Source organism: Megascapheus bottae, chromosome 16, assembly GCF_031878675.1.
Source record: "Megascapheus bottae isolate mThoBot1 chromosome 16, mThoBot2.hap1, whole genome shotgun sequence".
Taxonomy (NCBI): Eukaryota; Metazoa; Chordata; class Mammalia; order Rodentia; family Geomyidae; genus Megascapheus; species Megascapheus bottae.
In genome coordinates, this window is record NC_143524.1 from 12,840,044 (window position 1) to 12,865,371 (window position 25,328).

At 47.5% G+C, this 25,328-nt stretch overlaps 1 protein-coding gene across 1 annotated transcript; it reads left to right on the forward strand.

Moving 5' to 3' along the window:
* The first annotated feature begins 57 nt into the window (after positions 1-57).
* Arhgap1 (Rho GTPase activating protein 1) lies at positions 58-24,800 on the forward strand. The gene is made up of 13 exons (XM_090347804.1): positions 58-182; positions 4,613-4,784; positions 5,240-5,335; positions 13,425-13,512; positions 19,662-19,793; positions 20,409-20,495; positions 20,664-20,762; positions 21,343-21,450; positions 21,547-21,623; positions 21,797-21,874; positions 22,540-22,668; positions 22,855-22,958; positions 23,105-24,800. The coding sequence occupies exons 2-13, from the start codon at positions 4,652-4,654 to the stop codon at positions 23,291-23,293; spliced, it is 1,320 nt and encodes a 439-aa protein (XP_090203930.1). The 5' UTR covers positions 58-182; positions 4,613-4,651; the 3' UTR covers positions 23,294-24,800.
* Positions 24,801-25,328: the final 528 nt, after the last annotated feature.

Sequence of the window (25,328 nt, forward strand, 5' to 3'; positions counted from 1 at the left end):
GGCTCCTTGGAAAGGACGAGGTTGGACCAGGCAGCGGTCCGGAAGTAGGTTGGAGGTGTGGCGGAAGTGGTTAGGGAGTGAGGGCGGGACCCCCCTCGGGGGGGGCGGTTCCAGTTCCTCAGCGGAGCCGGATGTTTGCTGAGCTTTGACAGGCGTGGCTGTGGGAGCGGTGCCCGGGCACGGTGAGCTTTGGGGCGCGGGGTCTTCTCGTGCGGGGTCGGGGAAGGGAAGGAGCTGGTTCAAGACCTGGAGGACTTGAGCTCAGCAGCGATAGTAGACCTAGGGGAGGGACCTCTATCCGCGGAGGGAATTCTGCAGCTCCTTTTGCAGACTTCTTCCTGCGGAACCCCAGGAAGAGGCCCCACTAGGAGGTCTGATCAGGAACTCGCTCCTGGGGAGAGAGAAGTGTTCTTGATGCCATCGGGCCGTGCACCGAGAACAAGAAATCTGGGGGGGGGGGGGGGATGTTCCAACCTTGCTATTTAACAGGGCCAGGTTTCCACCTCACTTTCTTAACTTGTGAAATGATGCAATCACCTTAGTTTTGTGGTTAAGTCTGTGCAAACGCGATTATAGTTCAGAGTTATCGCAATGTGGTGGAATTTGCGAGTTTGCTTTCCTTCTTTTTAAATTCTGGAGCCGCTATTAGAAATTGTGATTCCAGGGAAGAATAGAGGAGTGGTTTTGCTTGACCCTTTTGGCCACCGCTTTGAACCTTGTGATTCATAAGACTGAAAGTCACTAAGGAAATTGTTTAAGGGATTGACTTTCACCAGGAGACCTCCTCAAACCAGTAGATTAGGATTGGATTACAAACCTGTCTCTACATGAGTTTTATGGCCCTCAGCAATTTCCTTATTTTTTCTGCTTCTCACTTTCATCAAAATGGACTTACACGTATATATGAGAATACTGTTGTGGAGTTGATAGTTTTATGTTCATTCCAAGTTGCTCTATAAGCCCTGGACAAATGTTCGTTTTCTTTTGTGATTAGGAAGACAGTTTATATATTTTTATGGTTCTGGGGATAGAACATAGGATTTTATGCATGACAGGCAGAGTGCTGTACACTCCGGTGTATATCCTTAGCTCTTGCATAGGCTCTTAAACTAGTTTTCAGTAGGTTTGCAAACCCTCAAAATCGAATGCAAATTTTCATGTAGTGTTACTTAAAACACTTTAGTTGTACAAAGCAGTTGCCATGTAACAAAGCAATTTATGAATACAAAATATCTTGGTCAGTGTCATCCCTTTCAATATTCTCACCCATCCCTCCCCTACCCAGCAGTGCCAGTTGTGCTCTGAGAAAAAAAAACTACAATATTGTAATTTCAGTGTGCTCTACCATTTCCTAAAAGTAAAAAACAAACAAAACCCTTTGCCTAGAGGTAGGGGTGTGTGTGTGTGGGGGGGGTCATCCTGAGGATTGAAACTCAGTGCTGTCCTTGAATTCCACGTCTTGAATAATAGCTCTACTTCCATCTTTTTGGTAGTTACTTGGAGGTAAAGGGTCTCATGGACTTTCTAGCCCTGTCTGGCTTTGAAATGTGATCCTCAAATGTCAGCCTCTTGAGTAGCTAGGTTAGAACCCCAGCTTCAAAATTGTGTATGTGTATGTGTGTTTGTGAGTGTGTTTATTGTAGATGGAAATAATCTCAAAGCAGGAAGTATTATACAGAGTGTTGCAGAACTTGCTGTTAGTTATTATCTTAGACAGCCAGGATGCTTCATCTCTATTTTATGTTAGAATTTCCTCATTGGATCCCCTCAGGCTCCCACTGAGTGGGATGAATTTCCAAGCCCAAACAAAGCAACAGCTGTAGGTTGGAGGAGTATCAGACAGGTCAGTAAGGCAGGGAGGGCAACATTGTAATTACTCTGGAAAAGGTGGTTCTCCAAGAGTGAAGGGGGTCAGGTTTGGAAGAATTGTGGTAATAGTGGAGTCAACTGGACAAGAGGTGGAGTTCAAGCTCCACTTCCATTTATTTAGTTTGTTAGTTCTGGGGCTTACACACAGGGCCTGGGTGCTCTTCCTGAGCTGTTTTTGCTCAAGGCTAGTGCTGTATCACTTTGAGCCACATGGCCACTTCCGGTTCTCTGGTGGTTAATTGTAGATAAGAGTCCCATGATCCTTTCTGCCCAGGCAGGCTTTGAACTGTGACCTCAGATCTTGGGCTCCTGAGTAGCTAAGATTACAGGTATGAGCTACTAGCACTCAGCTGAACTCCCTTTTAGGTGTTTTCCCTTCTTCAAACCCAGCTCACACATAGCTCAACTCCTAGATGCTATTTCTAATTCTGCTCACTAAACACTGGAGAATTGAATTTCTGGAAGAAACCTTTGCTTCTACAGATGAGAAAATTTAGGTACAGATAGGAAAAAAGCTTGCCCAGGAACTTTGTACCTCAATGACAGTCAAGATTGTAACTCAGGTTCTCCATATACCTGACTCTATGCTGTTTCCAGCTCATCAAACACCTACATAATGCAGGAGATGTCTTTGGATTATCTGTGAATAAGGTTAAAGGAGCACCTGGTACCTGAGCAGTGATAGAACATAAGGCTAGAGGGAGGGATCAGGGGTGGAGTTGATTGTTTTGGGCTAGATTTTGTTTCTTACTAGGCTGGGGGCCCCTGTTGGGAAGTGGCCCAACAGTCTCCTGATTGGATGAAGGGGAGAAATGGGGAGAGGTGATGGGCCTCAGGGGAGTAGATTTCTTAAAACTGAAAGTTGTTGGGCTGGAAGCATGGCCTAGTGGTAGCATGCTTGCCTAGCGTGCTTGAAGCCCAGGGTTCGATTCCCCAGAATCATATACACAGAAAAAGCCTGAAGTGGTGCTGTGGTTCAAGTGGCAGAGCGCTAGCCTTGAGCAAAGAGTGACCAAGGACAGTGCCCAGGCCCTGAGTTCAAGTCCCGGGACTGGAGAAAACAAAAAACAAAAACCCTGAAGGTTCTTTGGTGTCAGGCTCAGATTTCAAGGGGAGTGAGAAGCTGGGTTTCAGGTGAGGGTGTGTGAGTTCACAGAGAAATGCATCCCCATTTGTGACAGGTTAGCTTTGGTGTTTGTGGACAGTGACCATTTTGATGTAAGCAAGGCTGAATAGAGTAGGGATAAGGCCACAAGAGAGGGAGAGAAAAAATGGCTTTGGCTGAGGAGCTTGCAACAGTTTTTTTTTTTTTTTTTTCCCTTGACTTAGTGTGGTTGCCCTAGAAACAAGGAGGTTGTTGCTAGGTCCTTGGAGCCAGTTCACTATCCAGAGCCCTGGGCTGTGATGTGTGTGGGAGATTGTCAGATCATCTTAGAGCCCAGAGTCTATGGATCTGTAATGGCAGCTTTTCTTTTCTTCCTACCCACCCTCTGGTCATGTCTGTTCTTATCTGCCTTGCTGATTCTGTGACCATATATGTCACTTTTTGGGCTCCAGGAATGCAGCAGGCCTTAGAGCAACCTCTTGGGGCTGGCCAAATAGATTGAATTGCGCCTCCTCCCTCCCTCATCTGGTGATCTTGTGGTGGGAAAGAGAGGTACTTCCTGTATGACTGAAGGCAGAAGGTGCCACCATCTCTGGCTGAATCTCAGACGTAGAGAAATCTGGTTTTAGCACTTGCTATTTTCCTGCTGTGCCTGCTTGTTCTGTCCTTCATTTCTTCTTTTCAGCACTCTGGATGTCATGAGCAGCTTTATTTTTTTCTCTTCTTTTTCTTCTCCTTTTTTTTTTGTGCCAGTCCTGGGCCTTGAACTTAGGGCCTGGACATTGTTCTTGGACACTTTTTGCTCAAGGCTAGCTCTCTGCCACTTGAGACATAGCATCACTTCCGGCTTTTTCTGTGTGTGTAGTCCTAGAGAGTCAAACCCAGGGCTTTATGCATGCTAGATGAACATTCTACCACTAGGCCACACTTCCAACCCCCCAGATTCCTTTCTTATCTGTGCATTCCAGTTCTTAGGGCAATCTGTTGGCTTTCTCATGTTGAAACTAGCATCCAGAGAACCCACAGGTTAGGAGGGTAGCGAGGAGCCCTACAGATTGTGTGCTGGGACTGGCAGGCAGATTCCACCTCTTGTTACTGGTTCTTATCCTGAGGCAAACCCAATTGGGCCCCTCAGCCATGATCTTTTCTATGGATGCTCTTGGTGGCTATGTCCTCTTTCTTTGGTTAGTGGGAAGGAGTGTAATAGTCAGGTTAACAGTAATTTTTTTTCCAGACATGGTGTTTAGAGACTCATATTAGAGATTCCTTAGATCTTGTGACATTAACCTCTATAGTGGGCTATGATGTACCGTGCTTCAGGACTCCCTGAGGAAAGAGACATGAGCTTTTCTGCCCACTGTAGAATGCATCTGACCAAGTCAGATGGGTGGCAGCCAGTGCGGGACCTGGCACAGTCCTACTTGCCCAGCTGGTGACCTGAAGGGAGGTGCTGAGCTGTGCCATCCCCTGCCCCAGCTACCTTTAGGACAACATGCTCCTCAGCTCTTGGCAGAAAGAGGGGTGTTCAGGAACCAGAGAGCCAAGAAAGGGAAGAATAGGAGCAGGCAGTTAGCTGTAAAAATTACAGAAGGTTAAAAAAAGGGGGATGGCTGACTATGGACCTCTCTCTTCTCCTAGATTTCGCTTCAGTTTCTGCTGTGAGGGACAGACTTGGCCATGGACCCAGCCTCAGAACTTCAGGATGATCTGACTTTTGATGATGCCAACCAGGCTCTGAACCAGCTGAAGCTGGCCTCCATTGATGAAAAGAACTGGCCCTCAGATGAGATGCCAGACTTTCCCAAGTCAGGTGGGCATGGCCATTCTGGGCAGCTGCAGGTACCTTAAACAGGGACCCTCTTTCCTGCTGAGTGAGTCCTAAGCACAGGATGGGCATGTAGACAGCCCTAGGGTCAGGCCAGGGACCTAGGCCTCCTGAGAGAGAGTCACAGAGGGTGAATCTCAGAAAGAGCACTGTGTGAGTCTCAAATGGTTCACCCTGGATGTGAGGGCGATCTGGCTGCGACATCTGTCACCCCATTGATCGTCAGGGTGGATTCGGCTGATCTGGATGGCTAGGCGAGTGTCCCCTTCCTCCCTCACCACTCCATGTGCATCCCTCCCGAAGCTGCACGCTCAGTCGAAGAGGATGACCATCCCCCGTAGAGGAGGACTGGTCTTGGGTCAAGACCCTGCTACTTGACCCTGCTAGAACCTCCAAACAAGCTCTCAGATGGTTCACCCTGAATTTGCTGTGTTCCACAGATGATTCCAAAAGCAGCTCCCCGGAACCTGTCACACATCTGAAGTGGGATGACCCTTACTATGACATTGCCCGGCACCAGATTGTGGAGGTGGCAGGTGAGCACACCCAGCAACGTAGCTTTCTCTACACAGTCTGTGCCCACACAGTTGTCTGACCCTGGCCATTGGAGCTCTGGAGCACATACGCTTTTCCCTTAAAAGCTGACTTAAGATCACTGACTGGTAACCTTACTCACCACCACTTCCTGACCGTGGCCTCTTTGTCTCCATCTGCAGATGGCATGTGGGAGCCAGTATGGTGTAGTAGCTTTGAAGTCAGAAAGTGCTAAGTTTGATTTCCAGCTTTGTTCTCTGAACTCTTCCTTGTACATCACTGACAGTGTTACAGTAATGAATGTATGTCAGGACTAGATATGGATGGCCCTGAATATGTGGCCTTGCCTTTCCCCTTACTCTGCTTCATTCCTTTTTTTTTTTTTTTTTTTTCCATTCCTGGGGCATGAACTCAGGCCTGAGCTCTGTCCTTGGGCTTTTTCCTCAAGGCTAGCACTCTGCCACTTGAGCCACAGCACCATTTCTGTTTTTTTTCTTATGTATGTGGTACCAAGGATTTGAACCCAGGTCTTCATGCATACCAGGCAAGCACTCTACCACTACGCCAAACTCTCAGCCCCTCTGCTTCATTCTTTTCCCACACTGTGATGTCAGCTTTTCTCCCCATCAAGTCCTGGGGAGGAGGGGTTGTTTCAGTCCCTTCTGGGACCAGGAAGTCTAGAGTGGGCAGAGTCTTCTTGCAGAAGTGCAAGCATCTGTGCAGCATCAAGTTCCTGCCCAGCTAAGAATGGGTACAGAGCTGGGTGCTCGTGGCTCATGCCTGTAATCCTAGCCACTTAGGAGACTGAGATGTGAGGATTGCAGTTCAGAGCCAGCTCGGACACTAAAGGCTGGGAATCTTACTTCGTTAACCACCAGAAAACTGAAATTAGCATTGTGGCTCAAGTGGTAGAGCACTAGCCCTGAGTTGAAGAGCTCAGGGACAATATCCAGGCCCAAAGTTCAAACCTCACAACTGACTTACAAAAAAAAAAGAAAAGAAAAAGGTACAGCTCTCCTGTCACTCTGGCTCAGAGAACTCCCTTCTGTTCATAAGGCAGGACCTAGTAGAGATATGGAACTGGAGACCTCTGAATAAGCTGGCTCCTGTCTCCAAGATTTCACTGATAGAAGAGGCAGTCGTGAGGTCAGGCAGCTAGAAGGAAGGACTTAGTCTGAGTCCACTCTGAGACACAAGGAATCCATAGAATGCTGTCTCTGGAGCCCAGTATCCTGGCTAAAGACAAGCCACATACTTGGAGGTACCTGGCCATGGGGAAGCAGCTGAGAGCTTCAGCAGGCATGCTGGGCCCAGAGCAGAACTAGCTGTTGGACTATAGGACTACACTGTCCCTGGTGTGTAAAGTGTTTCCTTGACTTCTGTGTTTGGACCTGTCGCAGCCGGGGGGTGGGGGGGGGGCGGTCCTTGGCTCTTGCCTCTTACCTTTGCAGAAGCAAGGTTGAGTTTTTCCTTCCCTTGTTCTGACCTGGGCACAGGAGAGTGACCTGTGGAAGTTATTGCACTATAGTGTACTTGATCACCTAGTGATCAAGTCATAAGACAGGTTGGGCATAGGTTGACTTGTCCTTGTCCCCTGTAGCTGCCCTGCAGTGTGTTTCTGTTTTCTCCAGGGTGTGACGAGCCTGAGGGGGCCCAGCCAGGTAGGTGTTAGTCCTGGCTGCCTATGCTTAGGCTTCGGCCTCTGGGGTATAATCAGGGAAGGGCCCTTGGGAGAGGCCAGTGGGGCCAGCTTAATTGCAGCCCCTCTCTGGGGAGCTTGGAGCTGGTGCTGTTTGAGGGGCCGGAAATAGTAGAGCTTATGGGAGGCATGGCATGACAGGGTGGAGACTGTGTGAGGACACACCCAGAGATCAAAGGGAAGGAGCTGTGAGAAGAGAGAGAAGCCTTTCTCATACCAGGCCTGGCCTGCCTGGCTTTCAGGTGGTGTGCCTTGCTGGTTAGTGAGAACAGTCTGAATTGGCACTGTCAGAGTAAGGCTGATTTGATGAGTCCTTGGTAATGTTCCTGTGCTAGAAATGGAATGAAATCAGCCTGTGGGGAAGGAAGAATGGGGTGTGTCCTCCACTGCTCTGCAGCCTGTGTTGGCTCCACTAGCAATAGTTGTCATACTTCTTAGTCAAATTTGACTTGGTCCCAGAGGGGTCTTTCCAGTGGTTTGCTGGTAAATGTTTAGCAGTAGACTCTTCTAGGAAGAGGGAGGATTGGGGGGGGGGGGGAGGGAGGAAGCCATTATTGTAGCATTTTCAGTTTCTACCCTGACTAATTTCAAGCTTATAACATGATAGCAGCTGATTTGAAAAATTCCTGATAATTTATAACAATGTAACAAATGTTTGAGCCTTCTCCAGAAGACCCCAGGCTCTACAGGCCCAGCCCCCACCTTCAGAGTCCTTGGCCTGCTCTGCAGGTTGTGGGCGGGCCCAGTCTGGTCTGGTAATGCCCAGAATGCTGGCTGGAGAAGTTGTCCAGTTGCTGATTAACACTTAGGCCACCCTGGGAGAGGCCTTGATTGGTATCTGGGGAATGCAGAGGCCTGGCTATTAGGGCTTGTCATACTGTATCTTCCCCATTGAGCTCTCTCCCCAGTGCTGGAGACACAGCTGCCAGCTTTGTGACGCCCTCATGGAAGCAGACGGGAGTATTCTGGGCTTCTTCACATGGGATTCTTTTTTTTTTTTTTGCCAGTCCTGAGCTTGAGCTCAGGGCCTGAACACTGTCCTTGGACTTTCTCAAGGCTAGAGCTCTACCACTTGAGCCTCAGCACCACTTCCGGCTTTTTTCTATGTATGTGGTACCAAGGAATCGAACCCGGGTCTTTGTGCATGCTAGGCAAGCACTTTAACCACTAGGCCAAACTCCCGGCCCTACATGGGATTCTTGTCCTAGTGGTTTCCCTGCCTCTTGCCCAGTGCCAGGCCCCCAGGGATTTGGATGATGGAATTCCAGTTAAGGGGGAGAGAGGGAGGGCCCATTCCCTAGTGATGTTCCTTACCTGACTTGGGAGTCTTATCCTGGTATTCCTTACTGCTCTCTGTTAGCCCCCATACCTATCCTGGTTTCACTCAGTGTTCATTTCAAGAATAATATTGTAGGGGCCTGGAGTTTGGCCTAGTGGTTAAAGTGCTTGCCCAGCATGCACGAAGACCCGGGTTCGATTCCACCGTACCACATACATAGAAAAAAAAGCCGGAAGTGGTGCTGAGGCTCAAGTGGTAGAGCTCTAGGCTTGAGAAAAGTCCAAGGACAGTGCTCAAGCCCTGAGCTCAAGCCCAGGACTGGCAAAAAAAAAAAGAATAATATTGTAAGCTGGGCACTGGTGGCTCACTCCTGTGACTCCAGCTACTCAGGTGGCTGAGATCCGAGGATTACAGTTCAATGCTAGTTCTGGGCAGGAAAATCCCCATGAGATTCTTACCTGCCAAAAAATGACTTAAGAAAGCCAGAACTGGGCTGGGAGTTTGGCCTAGTGGTAGAGTGCTTGCCTAGCATGCATGAAGACCTGGGTTCGATTCCTCGGTACCACATACGTAGCAAAAAGCCAGAAGTGGTGCTGTGGCTCAAGTGGTAGAGCCCTAGCCTTGAGGAAAAAATCCAGGGACAGTGCTCAGGCCCTGAGCCCACGCCCAGGGCTGGCAAAAAAAAAAAAGAAAGAAAGCCAGAAGTGACACTGTGGCTCAAGTGGTAGAGTGCTAGCTTTGAACACAAAGAGTCTTGGGGACAGCACCCAGGACCTGAGTTCAAATCCCAAGACTGGCAAAAAAAAAAGTAGAGATTTTGAATTAGAGTAAGCCCAGTAGTCAGCATTTAGAACTCAGTGAGGGAAACTTCAGGAAGTTTATAGTCTAGAGCAGCTCAGTGGTGGGGTATTACCTAGTTAGGTGTGAGGCCTGGATTCCAATACCCAATATCACACACACATGCATCCACACCCACACACAGGCGTTTACAATCTGGAGAAGTAGGTCTTCAAGCTGGTCACAGGCTTCTTTGAGACTCTGAAAGGTATTTCCAGGTTGCCAATACTTTTCTATACAAAAAAAGTATGTGTGTGCTTATAATCTTTTTCATGTAGATATCATGGACTGGTGGATCTGCTGAGCTGTTTGGTGGAACCCTGCTCAAGAATACACAGTTCTTGTTTCCAAGGTGCTGTAGCTGGCTGTGAGGTTGGGCCTTACCAGGGCTGCTAACTTAACCACTTACTAGCTCTTCACATTCCAGAGCCATAAAAGCTCACAGACTCTGCCAGCCAGCCAGGCTGCTATTACTGCTAGAGTAGGGGAAGAAGAGAATGCTTTGAGTGTTCCCAGCATTCTGGGCATTTCCTCTGCTTGGTGGGAGAAGGCAAAGGATGCGTCTTCTTCTGGACTCATGGTAGGAGCACTAGGGATTTCTGAGGCAGATTGTATGGCTGGCCTGCCAGTCTTACCCTTCATCCCTCCCCTCTGCCAGCTGTTCTTTCCCCTATCTGAGCCAGTGGGAAACAAATTAGCAGGAACACAGTGCCAGAGCCATTGAAGCTGTTCTACAAGGAACGTCAGAGTCAAGGCTAAGGTATAGTAAGAGAGCAGTGGACACCTGAGCCTTCAAAGTAGGCAAACTGTCTGCTTGGAATCCCAGTACCTGATAGATGGAGTCAGGAGGATCATAATTCTAGGCCAGCCTGGGCAACATAGTGACACTTTGTCTCAAAATTAAAAAAAAAAAAAGGTGGACCTGCTTCTGGATTGGGCTATGTTGCTTCTTCACCCTGACATATAAAGGATTCTCTCTCTGTTTGGCAGTCTGGAGAAATTCTGCCCCTGGCTTTGGGAAAGTCACTGTCTCACACAGCCTTACTTATAACCTAAATATCAAGAAGCAAAACACAAATAAAACTATATATCATTTAACAGTGACCTGTGATTAGTCAGGCTACAAACACTTAATATTTGACACAGAGTTTCGTTTAGTTGTCCAAGCTGGTCTTGAAGTTGTAGCCTCAAATGATCAGTCATATGCCACTGTATCCATCTACCAATATTTAATGGACCAGTGCTAGAGTTCCAAAGGCCAACTAGACACAATCCCTGTCTTCAAGCTAATCATGAGCCACAAGGAGACAAAAGTAAAAACAATTACACAGCAGAGTCAGTGTAATGACAGCAGATGATGGTTTATGCTGAGAACCATGAAAAGGGCCAGCTGACTTGTTGGGGGTGGGGTGGGGTAGGGTGGGGTGGGGTAGGGAAGAAGGAGGTGATTATGCCTGGTGTGAGTCTCTTGGTTCATAGGGGTTAGCCTAAAGGAATAGAATAGAACTGTCTCTAGAGAGTATGAAAAACAGCAGAGGCACAGCCTAGCCTGGCATGGATAGCCTTGGCATGGATAGGCCATATGGCTGTGTTGAATTGTGCCTGGCACAGGGCAAAGATGTAGTACTGAGCCCTGAGAGCCCCATGGACAGATTTAAGGATCATTTACAGGATCAGGTTTCACAGAGTATCTGGGGAGAGGTTCAGATGAGAAGTGTGTCAGGGTAGTAAAATTGGGGCAGGTTAGTGTTCGTAGTTCTGTAGATCTAGATATTAGGACTCATTAGGGAAGGACAGCATTTTTCTGAACTTGCTGGGCTGGGCTTTCGGTACTGATAGAGGAAATACTTGGAGAGTCCTGACTAGCTCCTTTCAGGGCTAAGAGAGGCAGGGAGGAATAAGGGCTGAATCGGGGCTGGACAACGTAGTCAGCTTTTCAGCTGGCCACCCTGGATGCATTCCAGCAGCCTCTTTCTGTCCATCCAATGAGACCGCTTTAACCCTAGAAAAAAGGGTAAAGGCTTTGGGAACTCCCTGGAAAAGTACTGACTCCTGGGTTCTGTCAGTGATCAAGAAGGATCAGAAAGAGTATGGCTTATTAAATAGAGGAGACACCAGATGGTGTGAGCTGTCCTTAGAGAGACCCTCCCTGCATTTCAGGGACTATATAGGTGGTCTTTTATTTGGCTCTGAGACTGGGGGCTAAGGAAGTGCAGCATTGGTATCTGGAGAAGTGAAGGTCCCTGGAATTGTAGGAGTAGGGAGCAGGCCCTGGCTACTTGTAGCTTTCTTGGGAGCCCCCGATCCATGCTGGGTTTGGAAGAGCCTCTCACTTAGGGGCAGCAACTTGTGTCCTATGAGCTTCCTGGCTTCATGATAGAGCCAGTGGTTAGATCACTGTTGTGATGATGATGATTGTTTTGGGCAAACATCTTTCAGATGTTTTGCTTTGCCACAGCTTTCCATTTTCCTTGGAACTCTTTTAAGTCCTCTAAAATAGTCTTAATGCGGACAGGGATGGAGCTCTGGGCCATGTGCTTATTGGGCACTAGTGGCTCACCCCTATAATCCTAGCTACTCAGGAGGCTGAGATCTGAGGATAGTGGTTCAAAGCCAGCCCTGGCACGAAGGTCCATGAGACTCTATCTCCAACTAATCATCAGAAAACTGGAGGTGGCGCTGTGGCTCAAGTGGTAGAGCAGTAGCATTATGCTGAATTGCTTAGTGACAGTGACTGGGCCCAGAATTTGAGCCCCACAACTGACAAAACAAAAACAAAGACAAAAACATCAGTCATATAAAAAGTATAAGATATAGTAGCATTTAGTACATAGCTGATATTGTGCATCCATTATTTTCTTCTGTGTGTGTGTGTGTGTGTGTGTGTGTGTGTGTGTGTGTGTGTGTGTGTATGTATGTATGTGTATACGTGTACATGTACCAATACTGGGGCTTGAACTCAGGGCCTCACGCTTTTTTTTTTTTTTCTGTCGGTTGTAGGGCTTGAGTTCTGGGCCTGGGTTGTTGTCTCTGAGCTCTTCAGCTCAAGGCTACCACTCTACCCCTTGAACCACAGCACCACTTCTGGTTTCTTAGTGGTTAATTGGAGATAAGAGTCTCACATTCTTTAGTGCCTGGGCTGGCTTTGAACAGTGATTCTCAGATCTCAGGATTACAGGCGTGAGCTATCATACCTGGCTCAGGGCCTCACACTCTTGCTTAGCTTTTAATTCAAGGCTGGTGCTCTAACTTAGAGAGATACCGGTCTCCCAGTTTTGTCCCGGCTGGTGTTGAACTTTACTTCTCAGGTCTCGGCCTCTTGAGTAGCTAGGATTCTAGGCATGAGCTCACAGGCACCTAACACAACTGTTTTGTAACACAACTGTTACTTGTAATTCCTTTTCAAGTTATTACCCCCTATAACAGCTGTATATCCATTAAGTAGCACTGTCCCCCTCCTCCTAGCATCTGGAAAGCATTACTTTGCCTCTGTCTGTATGGATTTATCTGTTCTAGATATATCATGTAGTATATGTTGGTAAGCATTTTATTAATATATATATCTTTTTGTGGCCAAACAGTATTCCACTGTATTCCACCATTTTTTCTTAATCATTGATAGGCATTTGGATTATTTCCAACATGACTTTTTTTTTTTTTTTTTTTTGCCAGTCCTGTGCTTGGGCTCAGGACCTGAGCCCAAGTCATGTTTGAAAAGTCATGTTGGGGGCTGGGAGTTTGGGCCTAGTGGTTGAGTGCCTGCCTAGCATGCATGAAGACCTGGGTTTGATTCCTCAGTACCACATACATAGAAAAAAGCTAGAAATGGTGCTTTGGCTCAAGTGGTAGAGCTTTAGCCTTGATAAAGCCCAAAGACAGCGCTTAGGTCCTCAGTTCAGGCCCCAGGACTGGAAAAACAAAACGAAGTCATGTCATCCCAGTTACAGAAAAGCATGGAGACTGCGTAAGTCAGTGCCTACCTGTCCTCCTCAGTGACACAGGAAAAGGAGATCACAGCCCACGCTGGCCCTGACATAAAGTCAGAACCTCCCTTGAGAGCAACATACAGAAAAAGAAGGGGGGTTGTAGATGTGGCTTCAGTAGTAGAGCTCCTGTGCCTAGCAAGTATGAGACTGGCTTGCACACAGACAGGTAATGTGCATGGGGTGCTCAGACCCGCGTACTCACTGGCACAGGTCTCCAGGCTGGCACCTTGATATTCCTCACCCACCTGTTTGTGGTTCAACACACGTTGCTCCATCTTTCTTTGCACTAGGAGATGACAAGTATGGGAGGAAGATCATTGTGTTTAGTGCTTGTCGAATGCCCCCAAGCCACCAGCTGGACCACAGCAAGCTCTTGGGGTGAGTACCCATGGGGAAGTGGGGTGATACATTTGCCTAGACCCCTAGGCTACCTAAGGCCTCCCTGCCTTGTGGAGGGGTAAGGTGAGGTGGTATTTCCCCTTAATAATCTTCTCTTTTCCTGTAAAGGGGGTGTTTTATACCTGGGGGGAGAGCAGTGGACTTGAGACTAGATCTGGTTTCTGGTTCTGGAAGCTTCTGCATGGCCTTGGCAGGTGTCTTTGAGCTTCATTTTCTCAACTTTCAAGGAAGATAATGAATATGGCTCTCTTTCCTGATATGAAGTCAGTCATTTAAAGTGAAATGCCTTGAAATTTAAAATACCAGCCAAATTATTATAACTCTATGGTATTTGGTACAGTTGTGGTTGTTTCTCATTTATAGTTACAATTTTTCATCAGTGTTATTTTGTGCCAAAAATGTCTATACCTGTGCGGATTCTGTTTGTGTTAGATATAGCAGAGATATGGGTAGATTAGCTGACTTTACTCAGTTTGCTGAGAAGGATTATCTTATACTTATTTCCTGGCCAGTTTAAAACATTCCCTGAAATTACAATTTCTGTCATGCCCTCAGCAGCTCTCTGAGATCCTGAGTGGTTGTGTGTCTGTGTAGGGAGTGGGGTAGGCCCAGGAACAGGCCGAGTATCAGCAGCAGGAGCCAGCCAGGGCCTGGGACTCCAACTTCTCAGAGGAGTCAGATTCTTGCCTAAGCTTACCACGTGGTCCATCTAGGAGCAGGCCACAGAATAGCCTGAGAATGACTAAGTCACAAGCCCCCTTGTCTAGCTTTTTCATCCTGTCTCAGATGATAGATTCCTGGCCAGATAAGTCTCGAGGAGAGGAAGTCCGTATATGGGGATAGGAAAGCACCTATTTTTCAAGAGGCAGTTGTTGAAGAGAACTACTTGTTCTGGGGCTTCCTCCAGATTTAAGAAGTCCTTCACTATATCCTGCTGTGGTTTTCCCATTCCTTCCTGGCAAAACATCTCATGCATGTAGGCACATGCATGCATGCCACACCCATGCACACACACAAAGCTTGATTATCATTCCTGCTGAGAGCAAAGAGGTGCATCCACCTTGGATTAGTCTCTCCTGTTTCTAGTCCGGTGAGCTCAGAGTTGGCTTAGTCAAATGCTGGGATACTTCCCAGCTTTCCACCCATTTCTGAGGGGATGAAATGAAAAATGCCTGATGCCTGGAATCAGAAAACCAATTAAAACTTCAGCTTTGCTTCATAACTAGTGGTGTACTTTGGGGTAATCCTTTTCTGAGCCCTGTAAAAATAATTATGCCCACCTCACAGGATTTTTGTTGGCAGTAGATAAAACAGTATACATGGAATGCAATTATGTATATTAAGTATTTTGAGAGGTTTGAAAGATGTAAGAAGGTATGAAAAAAATAGACAAATGTAGTTTCTTGAGCAAAAATGCTTGAGTGAAGAAATACTCAGGAGCAGTGCCTAGGTCCTGAGTTCAAGCCCCACAACTGATAGTAACAGGTGCTGGTAGGAATGTGGCCAAAAAGGAACCCTACTACACTGTTGGTGTGAATGTAAACTTGTTCAACCACTTTGGAAAGCACTAACCATAGGGTTTCTCTATGAGCCAGCAGTTTCACTCATGTGCATTATCCGATAGGCCACAAACAAGGCCACACTAAGATTACCAGCACAACCATGTTCATTGCAGAATTGTTTACCATAGCCAAGATATAAAATCAACCCCGATACCCCTTAGCAGGCAAATGGATCAAGAAAATGTGGTATATAGCATATATACACCATAGAATTCTGTGCTTTCATTAGAAAGAATTATGCTCTACCATTTGTAAGGAAATGGAAAGTCTTGGAAAAAATTACATTAAAGCGGTGGCTCATGCCTGTAATCCTAGGTACTCAGGAGACTGAGATCTCAGGATCATGGTTCAAAGCCAGCCTGGGTACTAAAGTCTGTGAAACTTTTTTCTTTTTTTTTGCCAGTCCTGGGCTTGAGCTCAGGGCCTGAACACTGTCCTTGGACTTTCTCAAGGCTAGAGCTCTACCACTTGAGCCTCAGCACCACTTCTGGCTTTTTTCTATGTATGTGGTACCGAGGAATCGAACCCGGGTCTTCGTGCATGCTAGGCAAGCACTTTAACCACTAGGCCAAACTCCCGGCCCTGTGAAACTTCTTTCTTTTGCAAAAAAATTTTTTTTTTCAGTCTTGGACTTGGCCCCAGGGCCTGAGCACTGTTTTTGGGTTTCCTCAAGGTTAGAGCTCTACCACTTGAGCCATAGCACCAATTCTGGCTTTTTTCCTGTGTATGTGGTACCGAGGAATCGAACCTGAGCCTTTGTGCATGCTAGGCAAGCACTCTACTACTAGGCCAAACTCCCGGCCCTGAGTGACTCATCTCCAATTAATGACCAGAAAACCTTCCTGGCACTGTGGCTCAAGGGGTAGGGCAGTAGCCTTGAGCTGAAGAGTTCAGGGACAGCACCCAGGCCCAGAGTTTAAATCCCATGACCAACCAAAAAAAAAAAAAGAAAGAAAGAAAAGAAAAAAAATGGGAAAAAAATTACATTAAGGGAAGTAAGGCAGACTCAAAGAAACATAGGTGGCATGGTTTCCCTTATTTGGTGTAACTAGAATGTGCCTATAAATTTATAAGTAAATACAATAGATGGTTATATATATACACTTAGACATGATGAATTATATAGGACTTGAGACATTCACACAGTGCACCTCTTGGAGGATCTTCTTAGGAGAGGATCAGAAGGGATCAATGTATATGATCATATAAAATGATGTGTTTTGAAATGAAAATGAAGTTGGTTTTTTTTTTTTCTCCTTTGTCACTGTTTTTGTTTTCTGTACCTTTTGTCTCATATATAAGTTTATCTGTTGGGCCGGGAGTTTGGCCTAGTGGTTAAAGTGCTTGCCTAGCATGCATGAAGACCCAGGTTCGATTCCTCGGTACCACATACATAGAAAAAAGCCGGAAGTGGTGCTGAGGCTCAAGTGGTAGAGCTCTAGCCTTGAGAAAGTCCAAGGACAGTGCTCAGGCCCTGAGCTCAAGCCCAGGACTGGAAAAAAAAAAAATAAGTTTATCTGTTGTGGGAAGGGTAAAGGGGAACACTAAAATGGTAGGACAAAAGGTGAGCTCAGTAGACACTGCATTGAGAATGAACTGTATAATTTGTGTGGGAGGGAGGTCAGGAAGGAAAAACTGGGAGAAAATGAGATGAGACGTAACACTGTTGAAAAAGAAATTACTAGTTACCTGAATTATGTAACTGTAAACCCTCTGTATATCACCTTTAAAATAACAATTAAAAAGAAAAATTTCTAGTGTTGGGGTTGGAGGTCTGGTTCTGTTTGTAGATCACTAGCCAGTGAGCAAAAACATTGCGTACTGAGTTTGAGTTCTGGACTCAGACCTAAAAAACAAAAAAAAAAAAAAAGAGAGAGAGAGAGAGAAAAGAAAAGAAAAACTTCCAGGCATGGCACTACTGCCTATAATCCTAGTCATGAGAAGACAGAAGCAGGACGATCACAAATTTAGGTCAGACTGGGCTACAGAGCAAACCTGTTTCCAAAATACAAATAAAAAACCTGAACACACCCACAAACTGCCCTTTACTCTTCCTTTCTACCTCAGTGGGTTACCACTGTTCTGACATCTGACTTTACAGATTAGTCCTGTCTTCAGAAACATCCTTTGAGATGTTCTATTTATAGACATCCCATGACTTCTTTAACCAGTTCCCTGACATTGGGCAGTTAGCATTTTTCCATCATAAAAGTCTGGAGTCAACAGTCTTCTACAAAAATGTTTCTGTTCGTCTCTGTCTCCTTAGGAAAAATTTCTGGACAAAATTTCTGGATCAAAGAGCATGAACAGGTTTTTTTTTAGCTTCTGATAAACATCACTTTATTGCTTTTATCAGGTATTCATTAGCCAAGTGCTGATGGCTCACATCTGTAATCCTAGCCACTCAGAAGGCTGAAAACTGAAAACTGTGATTTGAAGCCAACCTAGGCAACGTTTATGAGATTTATTTTTTTGTCATTGGGCTGGAATTCAGTCTGGGTGCTGTTCCTGAGCTTTTGCTCTTAAGGTTAGTGTTCTACCACTTTGAGCCACTATACCACTTCCTCTTTTCTGGTGGCTATTACAGATAAGAGTCTCATGGACTTTCCTGCCTGCTGGCTTTGAACTGTGACCCTTAGATCTCTGCCTCCTGATCTCCAGTTAACCACTAAAAAAGCCAGAAGTGAAACTCTAGCTCAAGTGGTAAAGCACTAGCTAGCCTTGAGCAGAATAGCTCTGGGTTAATACCTAGTCCCCGAGTTCAAGCCCCAAGACTGGACTAAAAAGCAAAACCAAACAAAAATCCGTTAATAGATGATGTTATAAGAACGTCTATTTTGGGGCTGGGCGCAGTGGCTCATGCCTATAATCCTAGCTACTCAAGAGGCTGAGATCTGAAGATCAAGGTTCAAAGCCAGCCCCGACACAAAAGGACCTGAGACTCTACAATTAACCTCTAGAAAACTGGAAGTGGGACTTGGCTTGAGGGTAGGGTGGTAGCCTTGAGCTGAAGACCTCAGGGACAGCACCCAGTCCTAGTTCAAGCCCCATGACCCACAAAAAAGGGAAAAAAAAGACTGGCAAAAAAATGTCTATTTTCATTACAGTCGTTATCTTCTTTTTTTATTTTGTCAGTCGTAGGGCCTAGGCGTTGTCCTTGAGCTTTTCAGCTCAAGACTAGTGTTCTATTACTTGAGCGGCAGCGCCACTTCCAGTTTTCTGGTGGTTAATTGGAGATAAGAGTCTCATGGACTTCAGTGCCTGAGCTGGCTTTAAACCTCAATCCTCACATCTCAGTCTCCTGAGTAGATAGGATTACAGGCGTCAGCCACTGACACCAGCTTCTTTGCTATTTTCATAGCTGCAAAATGCCATCTTTTTATGTGTCAGCTTTTTTAAATAACAAAGTGTTTGATGTGGGTACAGAGTTAAGTTATTGTAGCTAATGATGATTGGAATCAATAATAACCCAGCATTAGCCATGTCTCTTGGCTGGCTGTCTGCCTTGGCCCAGCCCATCACCCGGGGGACCAATTTTAGGTACCTCTCTCTAGGTTAGATTATAGAACTGGACACGTAGTCAAATTCTCATTTCTCAGGAATTTTCCCTTCTCCCATTTCCTTTGGCATGTCCTTAGCATTTGGGCCTGCCTAGTCTGGAGTGGTACAACCTGGAGAGGCAGCCTGGGAGCTGCTTGGACCACCTGCAAAGGGGCTTTACCCTGGACCCCCTTCTTTTTCTCTAATCTCTGTCCATTTCTTTCATACTTCTCAGTGAGCTCCATGTCTCCTGTGTTTGTGGTACTGTCATTGGCACAGGGAACCTGAGGAGATGTTGCTCTCTGGTCCTCTAGTGGTTGGAGCAGGTGACCTGGCCCCCCCCAACCACTCCCTGAGCCTGACGTTTTACAGTTTGCACCAGAGCTCACATATGTGAACTCTGTCCCTGGGTCTGAAACACAGCCTTGGACACTGGACACTTCACCTCAAAGTACTACCGTAGCCATGTTACCTGGAACAGATATCTGACTTCTCTACTCTAGGCTCTCATTCATAAAATAGGGAAGGAATGAGCTCATGTATTCGAAGCCCTTGAAAGGCACTAAATGCTAAATGACTGAGGTAATTCTGGGAAAAAAAATGTCACCCCTTGCCTGCAGGTAGGCCAGAGGACCCAGTTTAGAGGTCAGTGCTCAGAAATGAGAGCTGTGATTTTTATTCTTCCACTAGGCCTAGGGATGATCTCTGGTGATTATACAGATTATACAACCAGAACAAAGAAGGGAAGGGCTTGTCTGGAATGGAGTGTGGTATGAGTGGGGCTTGAACTCTGGGCCTGGGCACTGTCCCTGAGCGTCTTTTTGCTCAAGACTAGCACTTTACTACTTGAGGCACGTTCCTAGCCCCCATGTCTGCCTTAATTCCCATACTGTACCCAATATAGATATGAGCAGGGCTTTCCTTTTTTTTCCCCTTCATAATGCTGGGATTGATTTCAGGGTCCAGGCATGGTAGAGTAAATGCTCTTAGTGAGCTACATCCCAGCCCAAGGCTTTTCTCTTGAAGGTACCTGAAGCACACACTCGACCAGTATGTGGAAAGTGACTACACACTGCTCTACCTGCACCATGGCTTAACCAGTGACAACAAGCCATCCCTCAGCTGGCTGCGGGACGCTTACCGAGAGTTTGACCGCAAGTGAGTTTGCACATAGTAGTGGGCTTGTGGGCTAAGAGGTAGCTCTGAGCTGTCGGCTCAAGAATAAATCCCAACTATGTAAATAAGAATTGGAAGTCAGAGGGCTGGGAGCGTGGCCTCGTGGTAGAATGCTTGCCTTGCCTGCATGCAGCCCTGGATTCAATTCCTTGGTACCTCATATACAGAAAAAGCTGAAAGTGGTGCTGTGACTCAAGTGGTAGAGCACTAGCCTAGAGAAAGCCCAAGGACCGTGCCCTGGCCCTGAGTACAAGACCAGGACTGGCAAAAAAAAAAAAAAAAAGAGTGCTTGGGTTTAAATTTCTGTTTACCAACTTGCTCTGTGACCTTTCATGTTACTTGACCTTTTTGAGCCTCCTGTTTCCTAATCTGTTAAGTGGAGACAACAGTGGTACTTACTTCATGCATCTGCCATGATGGATCAAATCAAATTACCCTTTAAGAACCAGTCCCGTAATCCCAGCATTCAGGAATCTGAGGCATGAGTCTGAGGGTCCCCTGCGGTACACAGCAAAATCTTATCTGGAAAAATAAAACCAAGAACCAGCCTGTGCCTCTTACTCCACTCACTCACAAATTTCCTATCGGACCACACAGGTACAAGAAGAACATCAAGGCCCTGTACATTGTGCACCCGACCATGTTCATCAAAACCTTGCTCATCCTCTTCAAGCCACTGATTAGGTGAGCAGACCCCTCCGGCTGCTCTCCCTTTGTGTCCCTTTGTCCTGTGAGCAGATGCCCCAGTGACCAGCTAGGGGTAAGCCCCATGGTCGGAACTGGGAGGACTAAGGGAAGAGAAGTAGCTCACAGGTAACTAGTCTGAGCCAGGCTCTTTCTTCCATTGGGCAGCTTCAAGTTTGGGCGGAAGATCTTCTATGTGAATTACTTGAGTGAGCTGAGTGAGCACGTGAAGCTGGAGCAACTGGGGATCCCTCGCCAAGTGCTCAAGTGAGAACGGGGTGGCAAGGGGGACGCTGGTGGGCAGGGACTTCATGTGCCCTCTGGGTGTATGTTCTGTGTGTTCTGGCTATGAGGGTGGCAAGATAAGCTGGCTCTGTGATCTCTGGTTAGAGAAGAAAGATAGTGTCATGATTTGGTAGCCAGATATGGGTGGGTTAGAGCCTAATAAAAACCAACCTTTGGCCAGGCCCAGGAGATTTACTCTTGTAATCATAGCTAATCAGAAGGCTGAGATCTGAGGTCTGCAGTTCAAAGCCAGCCTGAGGAGGAAAGTCTGGGAGACCCTATCTCCAGTGGGGGAAAAAACAAACAAAAACCCTCAGAAAAAGCTGAGAGTAGCACTGTGGCTGAAGTGGTAGAACACTAGCCTTAAGCAAAAGACACTCAGGGGCAGCAACCAGGCCCAGAGTTCAGGTCCCAGAACCAGCAAAACAAAACATCAAATCAGCCTTTGCCATTTGTAAGCTCCGTGCATTTTCTTGAGCGGAGCATGAGGTTGGATTGCAGTAATGTTGGTCAGCGAGACTACACAGCCAGAAGCCTTGATCCTCATCCTCCACCTCCCCAGGTACGATGACTTCCTCAAATCCACCCAGAAGAGTCCTGCCACAGCCCCCAAACCCATGCCACCACGCCCCCCCTTGCCCAACCAGCAGTTTGGTGTCTCATTGCAGCAGTGAGTATGAGAAGGGTGGGCAGAACTGGGGTGCAGGGGCTGCAGGGCCCGGCTGGGCTGGGTGGCAGACCTAGCTCCCTGCGTTGGTTCCCACAGACTCCAGGAGAAGAACCCTGAGCAAGAGCCCATTCCAATTGTGCTCAGGGAGACCGTTGCCTACTTGCAGGCTCATGGTGAGTGCCACAGCCATGAAACCAGGAGACCCCCAACCTCCAGCTGCCCTGGGGAGCTCTGGGCAGGGCTGGGAGCTGGCCTCCCTCATTTGGGAACCCCAAAATAGAGTGAGCTAAGAAGCTATTGCTGCTCTGAGAACTCTGAGACTTACTGGGCCCCATTTTCTTCTCAGCTCTGACCACAGAGGGCATTTTCCGGAGGTCAGCGAATACCCAAGTTGTCCGGGAAGTACAGCAGAAGTACAACATGGGTGAGTGGTCTAGAGATGTGCTAGGCCCACTGAGCCGAGAGAGAGGGTGGGAGAGAGGGAGCGCAGGCCATTGGGAAGGTCGGAGGCATAGAATCACCATTGGAGGACTTCTTTGAATTCTGCTGCTCTGCAGATAAGGTCCCAGCTTCTCTTCCTATCAGAGGCTTCTGTGGCTTTTTTTTTTTTTTTTTTTTGCCAGTCCTGGGCTTGAGCTCAGGGTCCTTGGACTTTCTCAAGGCTAGAGCTCTGCCACTTAAGCCTCAGCACCACTTCTGGCTTTTTTCTATGTATGTGGTACCAAGGAATCGAACCCGGGTCTTCATGCATGCTAGGCAAGCACTTTAACCACTAGGCCAAACTCCCGGCCCTTCTGTGGCTTTTGATGTCACTCCATAGGACCCACTTGTGCTTGGCTGTCCCAGGCCTGCTGCCCTACCTTCAGGTTCTGGGCCCAGAGTTAAAGTTCATTGAGAGGCGAGGAATGACGAATGTGTGCCCAGGGTTCCACTCTGCCGGCCATCCCCAGTCACCGGAGAGCAGGGTGGGGAACAGGTGCAAAAGTGGAGCTCCTCAGGAAGCAGGGACTGAAGCAAAGTTAGGAAATGGGGCGTGCCTGGCCTCAGGGCTGCTGTCTTATGTGGGTCCTGCTACCTCGATCTCCTCAGGACTCACAGTAGACTTCAACCAGTACAATGAGCTGCACCTGCCAGCAGTCATCCTCAAGACCTTCCTCCGGGAGCTTCCTGAGCCCTTGCTAACTTTTGACCTCTACCCTCATGTTGTGGGCTTTCTCAGTAAGTTCTTCCCTCTTCCTCCAGTGTCTGGTCCAGGAGTGAAGTTAGAGGTGGGTGTGATTTTTTCCATCAGTCCATTCATTCACCATGGCCTATAAGCTTGTGGGCCTGGGTATCCCCACTGCCTTGAGTTATGGCTTCCTGAGCAATCCCAGACCCTGGTAACCTGGGCCTCATTCCTCATAGACATTGATGAGAGCCAGAGAGTGGAGGTAACCCTACAGGTTCTCCGGACGCTGCCAGTGGAGAACTACCAGGTGCTTCGTTTCCTGACTTCTTTCCTGGTACAGGTGAGACCCTACCTCCACTGCCCACGTGGGGGTGAAGGGAGAGGGAGTAGAAACTGTCTTCCCTGGCTGCTGCAGATGGGGTTGTCAGGAGTCGGAGGCAGAGGCTGGACTTCCTACTCATGCCTCTACCCCTGTGCCCTCCACAGATCTCTGCCCACAGTGACCAGAACAAGATGACCAACACTAACCTGGCTGTTGTCTTTGGCCCAAACCTGCTGTGGGCCAAGGATGCTGCCATCACCCTTAAGGCCATTAATCCCATCAACACTTTCACCAAGTTCCTCCTGGATCATCAAGGGGAGCTGTTCCCCAGCCCTGATGCCAGGGAGCTCTGAACCCAGCCTCTGCCCACTGCCCCTTCCCTGGTAGTCCCAGTTCGGACTCTTTCTCCTGGCATCAGCCTCATAGGACCCTGGGACCCCTGTCCAGGAAGGGGCAGTGAAACCCTTGATGGAAGTTGGAGTCAGCCAACCAGGCAGCTCCTCCCACCCACTCTGTCCAGCCCTCCTCACTGGCCCTGGAGGCCTTGCTGTTATTGTCAGACATTTTCTTCGCCTTATACTTCTCACTGCCTCTCTGGAAGCCTAGCTGCAGCTGAGCTCTGCAGAACTGGACTTGGCTTTTCGTGCTGGAGGAGTCAGCCGTAGTAATCCTTTTCCTGCTTTTACTTGTGTCTGTTTCCCTGGTAACCATGGGGAGTAAATCACTGCCGGCTGTGCTGGTAGCTGGGGCTGGCCCACTCCTTCTTGGCTTGGCCTGGTGATGTCGAGGTGTCTCCCTGTCTGGATCAGTTGCCCTGCTTTTTAAAGTCCTACTGGGAATTCATCTGGATGTAAGTCCCTGCACCGTTCCTCCTTGATAATGGCTCAACCTTGGATAATTCCAAAACAAAGGAATGACAGGGTGGAGTCAGCTTCCGATTTCTGCCTTTGCCAAATGGTACTGCTCCAGCATGTCCTATCCTAGTTCTGCCTTGGGTGAGAGAACTTAGAATCCCATCCACTGAAATAGGGGCCATCACGCCTGGGGAGAATTGGTGTGTCAGGTAGGGTCAGGGACAAGTGGGCTCAGCCCCATGCCTTGCCTGTGTTCTTGCATGCACACATCTTTGACATAGATGTGGCATTGCACTGGTCCTAGTTGTTATGCCTCTGGATCTCCAGTGGCTCCCTCCTCCAGCCTGGGAATTCTTAGAAAAGCAGAGGATCAGAAGACCCACAGGAGTGGGTGGAGATCTTGATGCTAGATCAATCCCACAAGGTAGGTTCTGGCAACCACCCCAAGTGAGAAATGGGACTCCAGGGCCCCATTATCTTTCAGAAAACCTAAACCTCCATGGTGATTTGATATCCCTCATCTACTTCTTTATGAGCCCTGGGGACCCTCTTCCTGTAGCTTTGTGCCCTGTAACAGGGAAGGTACCTACAGTGACCCTGCTGCCATCGCCACCACCAGGCCGGACAGCTCCATATCCTGTAGTATGGGAATCCCCAGTGACTTACCCCCAGGTGGTACTGGGCCCAACCTCCCTGGGCTCCTCAGGAGTTGTGCTGGGGCCTAGAGCTGCTCCTGGTTGTCAGTCCCTATGTTTCTTGCCTGGCCCTAACTAGGTTGCTCTGCTTTTTCCCTCTGTATACTAAAGAGCCATGCTCTCAACCCCAGTCACTTGGGGAGTCTTTTGGGTTTCTTTTGTCTCTCCTGTCTTTTGCCCCTTGGGTCTGTACCCGGGGCATTTGTACTGTGAATCAAGTGTTCACATTCACATTTAATAATTTCCTTGGCACCAATCATGTATTTCACCATTCGCATTTTTTGTATTTCAATAAAAAAATGAAGGGAAAATGGCTCTTCTGCTAAGTTGAAGCTTGAGAATGGAATGGTGGGTGTGGTGTGCTTGTGAAATCAGAGGTGGGTGCCTCAGGAAGTTCTCTTCCACAAATTATCTGCCTCCTTCCTTATCTTGCTCACTTGTGAGTAGTCCAGGGCAGCTTGCGAGTGTTAACATTTACTTTCCACTCCCCTTCCCCCACCCCCCCAACTAGGGCTTTAACTAGGGGGCTCACACTTTCTTAGCTTGTTATATCACTCATGACTGATGTTCCTTATTTTAAGCAGATTGTGCTTTATAGATTTAGATGGTAAATTTCGGGTTGAAGCTCTAGCTCAATGGTAGAAAGCCTGCTAAGTATTTCTAAGGCTCTGGATCCACTCCCTCTACCCCCCAGCACAGAGGCAAGTCGGGGAAAAGATGACCTTTTTTTTTTTTTTTTTTTTTTTTTTAATTGTCACTGGAGGGTAAGAGAGCAGAATCTCACTTGGCAGTTGTCCAGTTAATTTTGAGATGTTTCCTGTCTATTGCAGTTAGGAAGC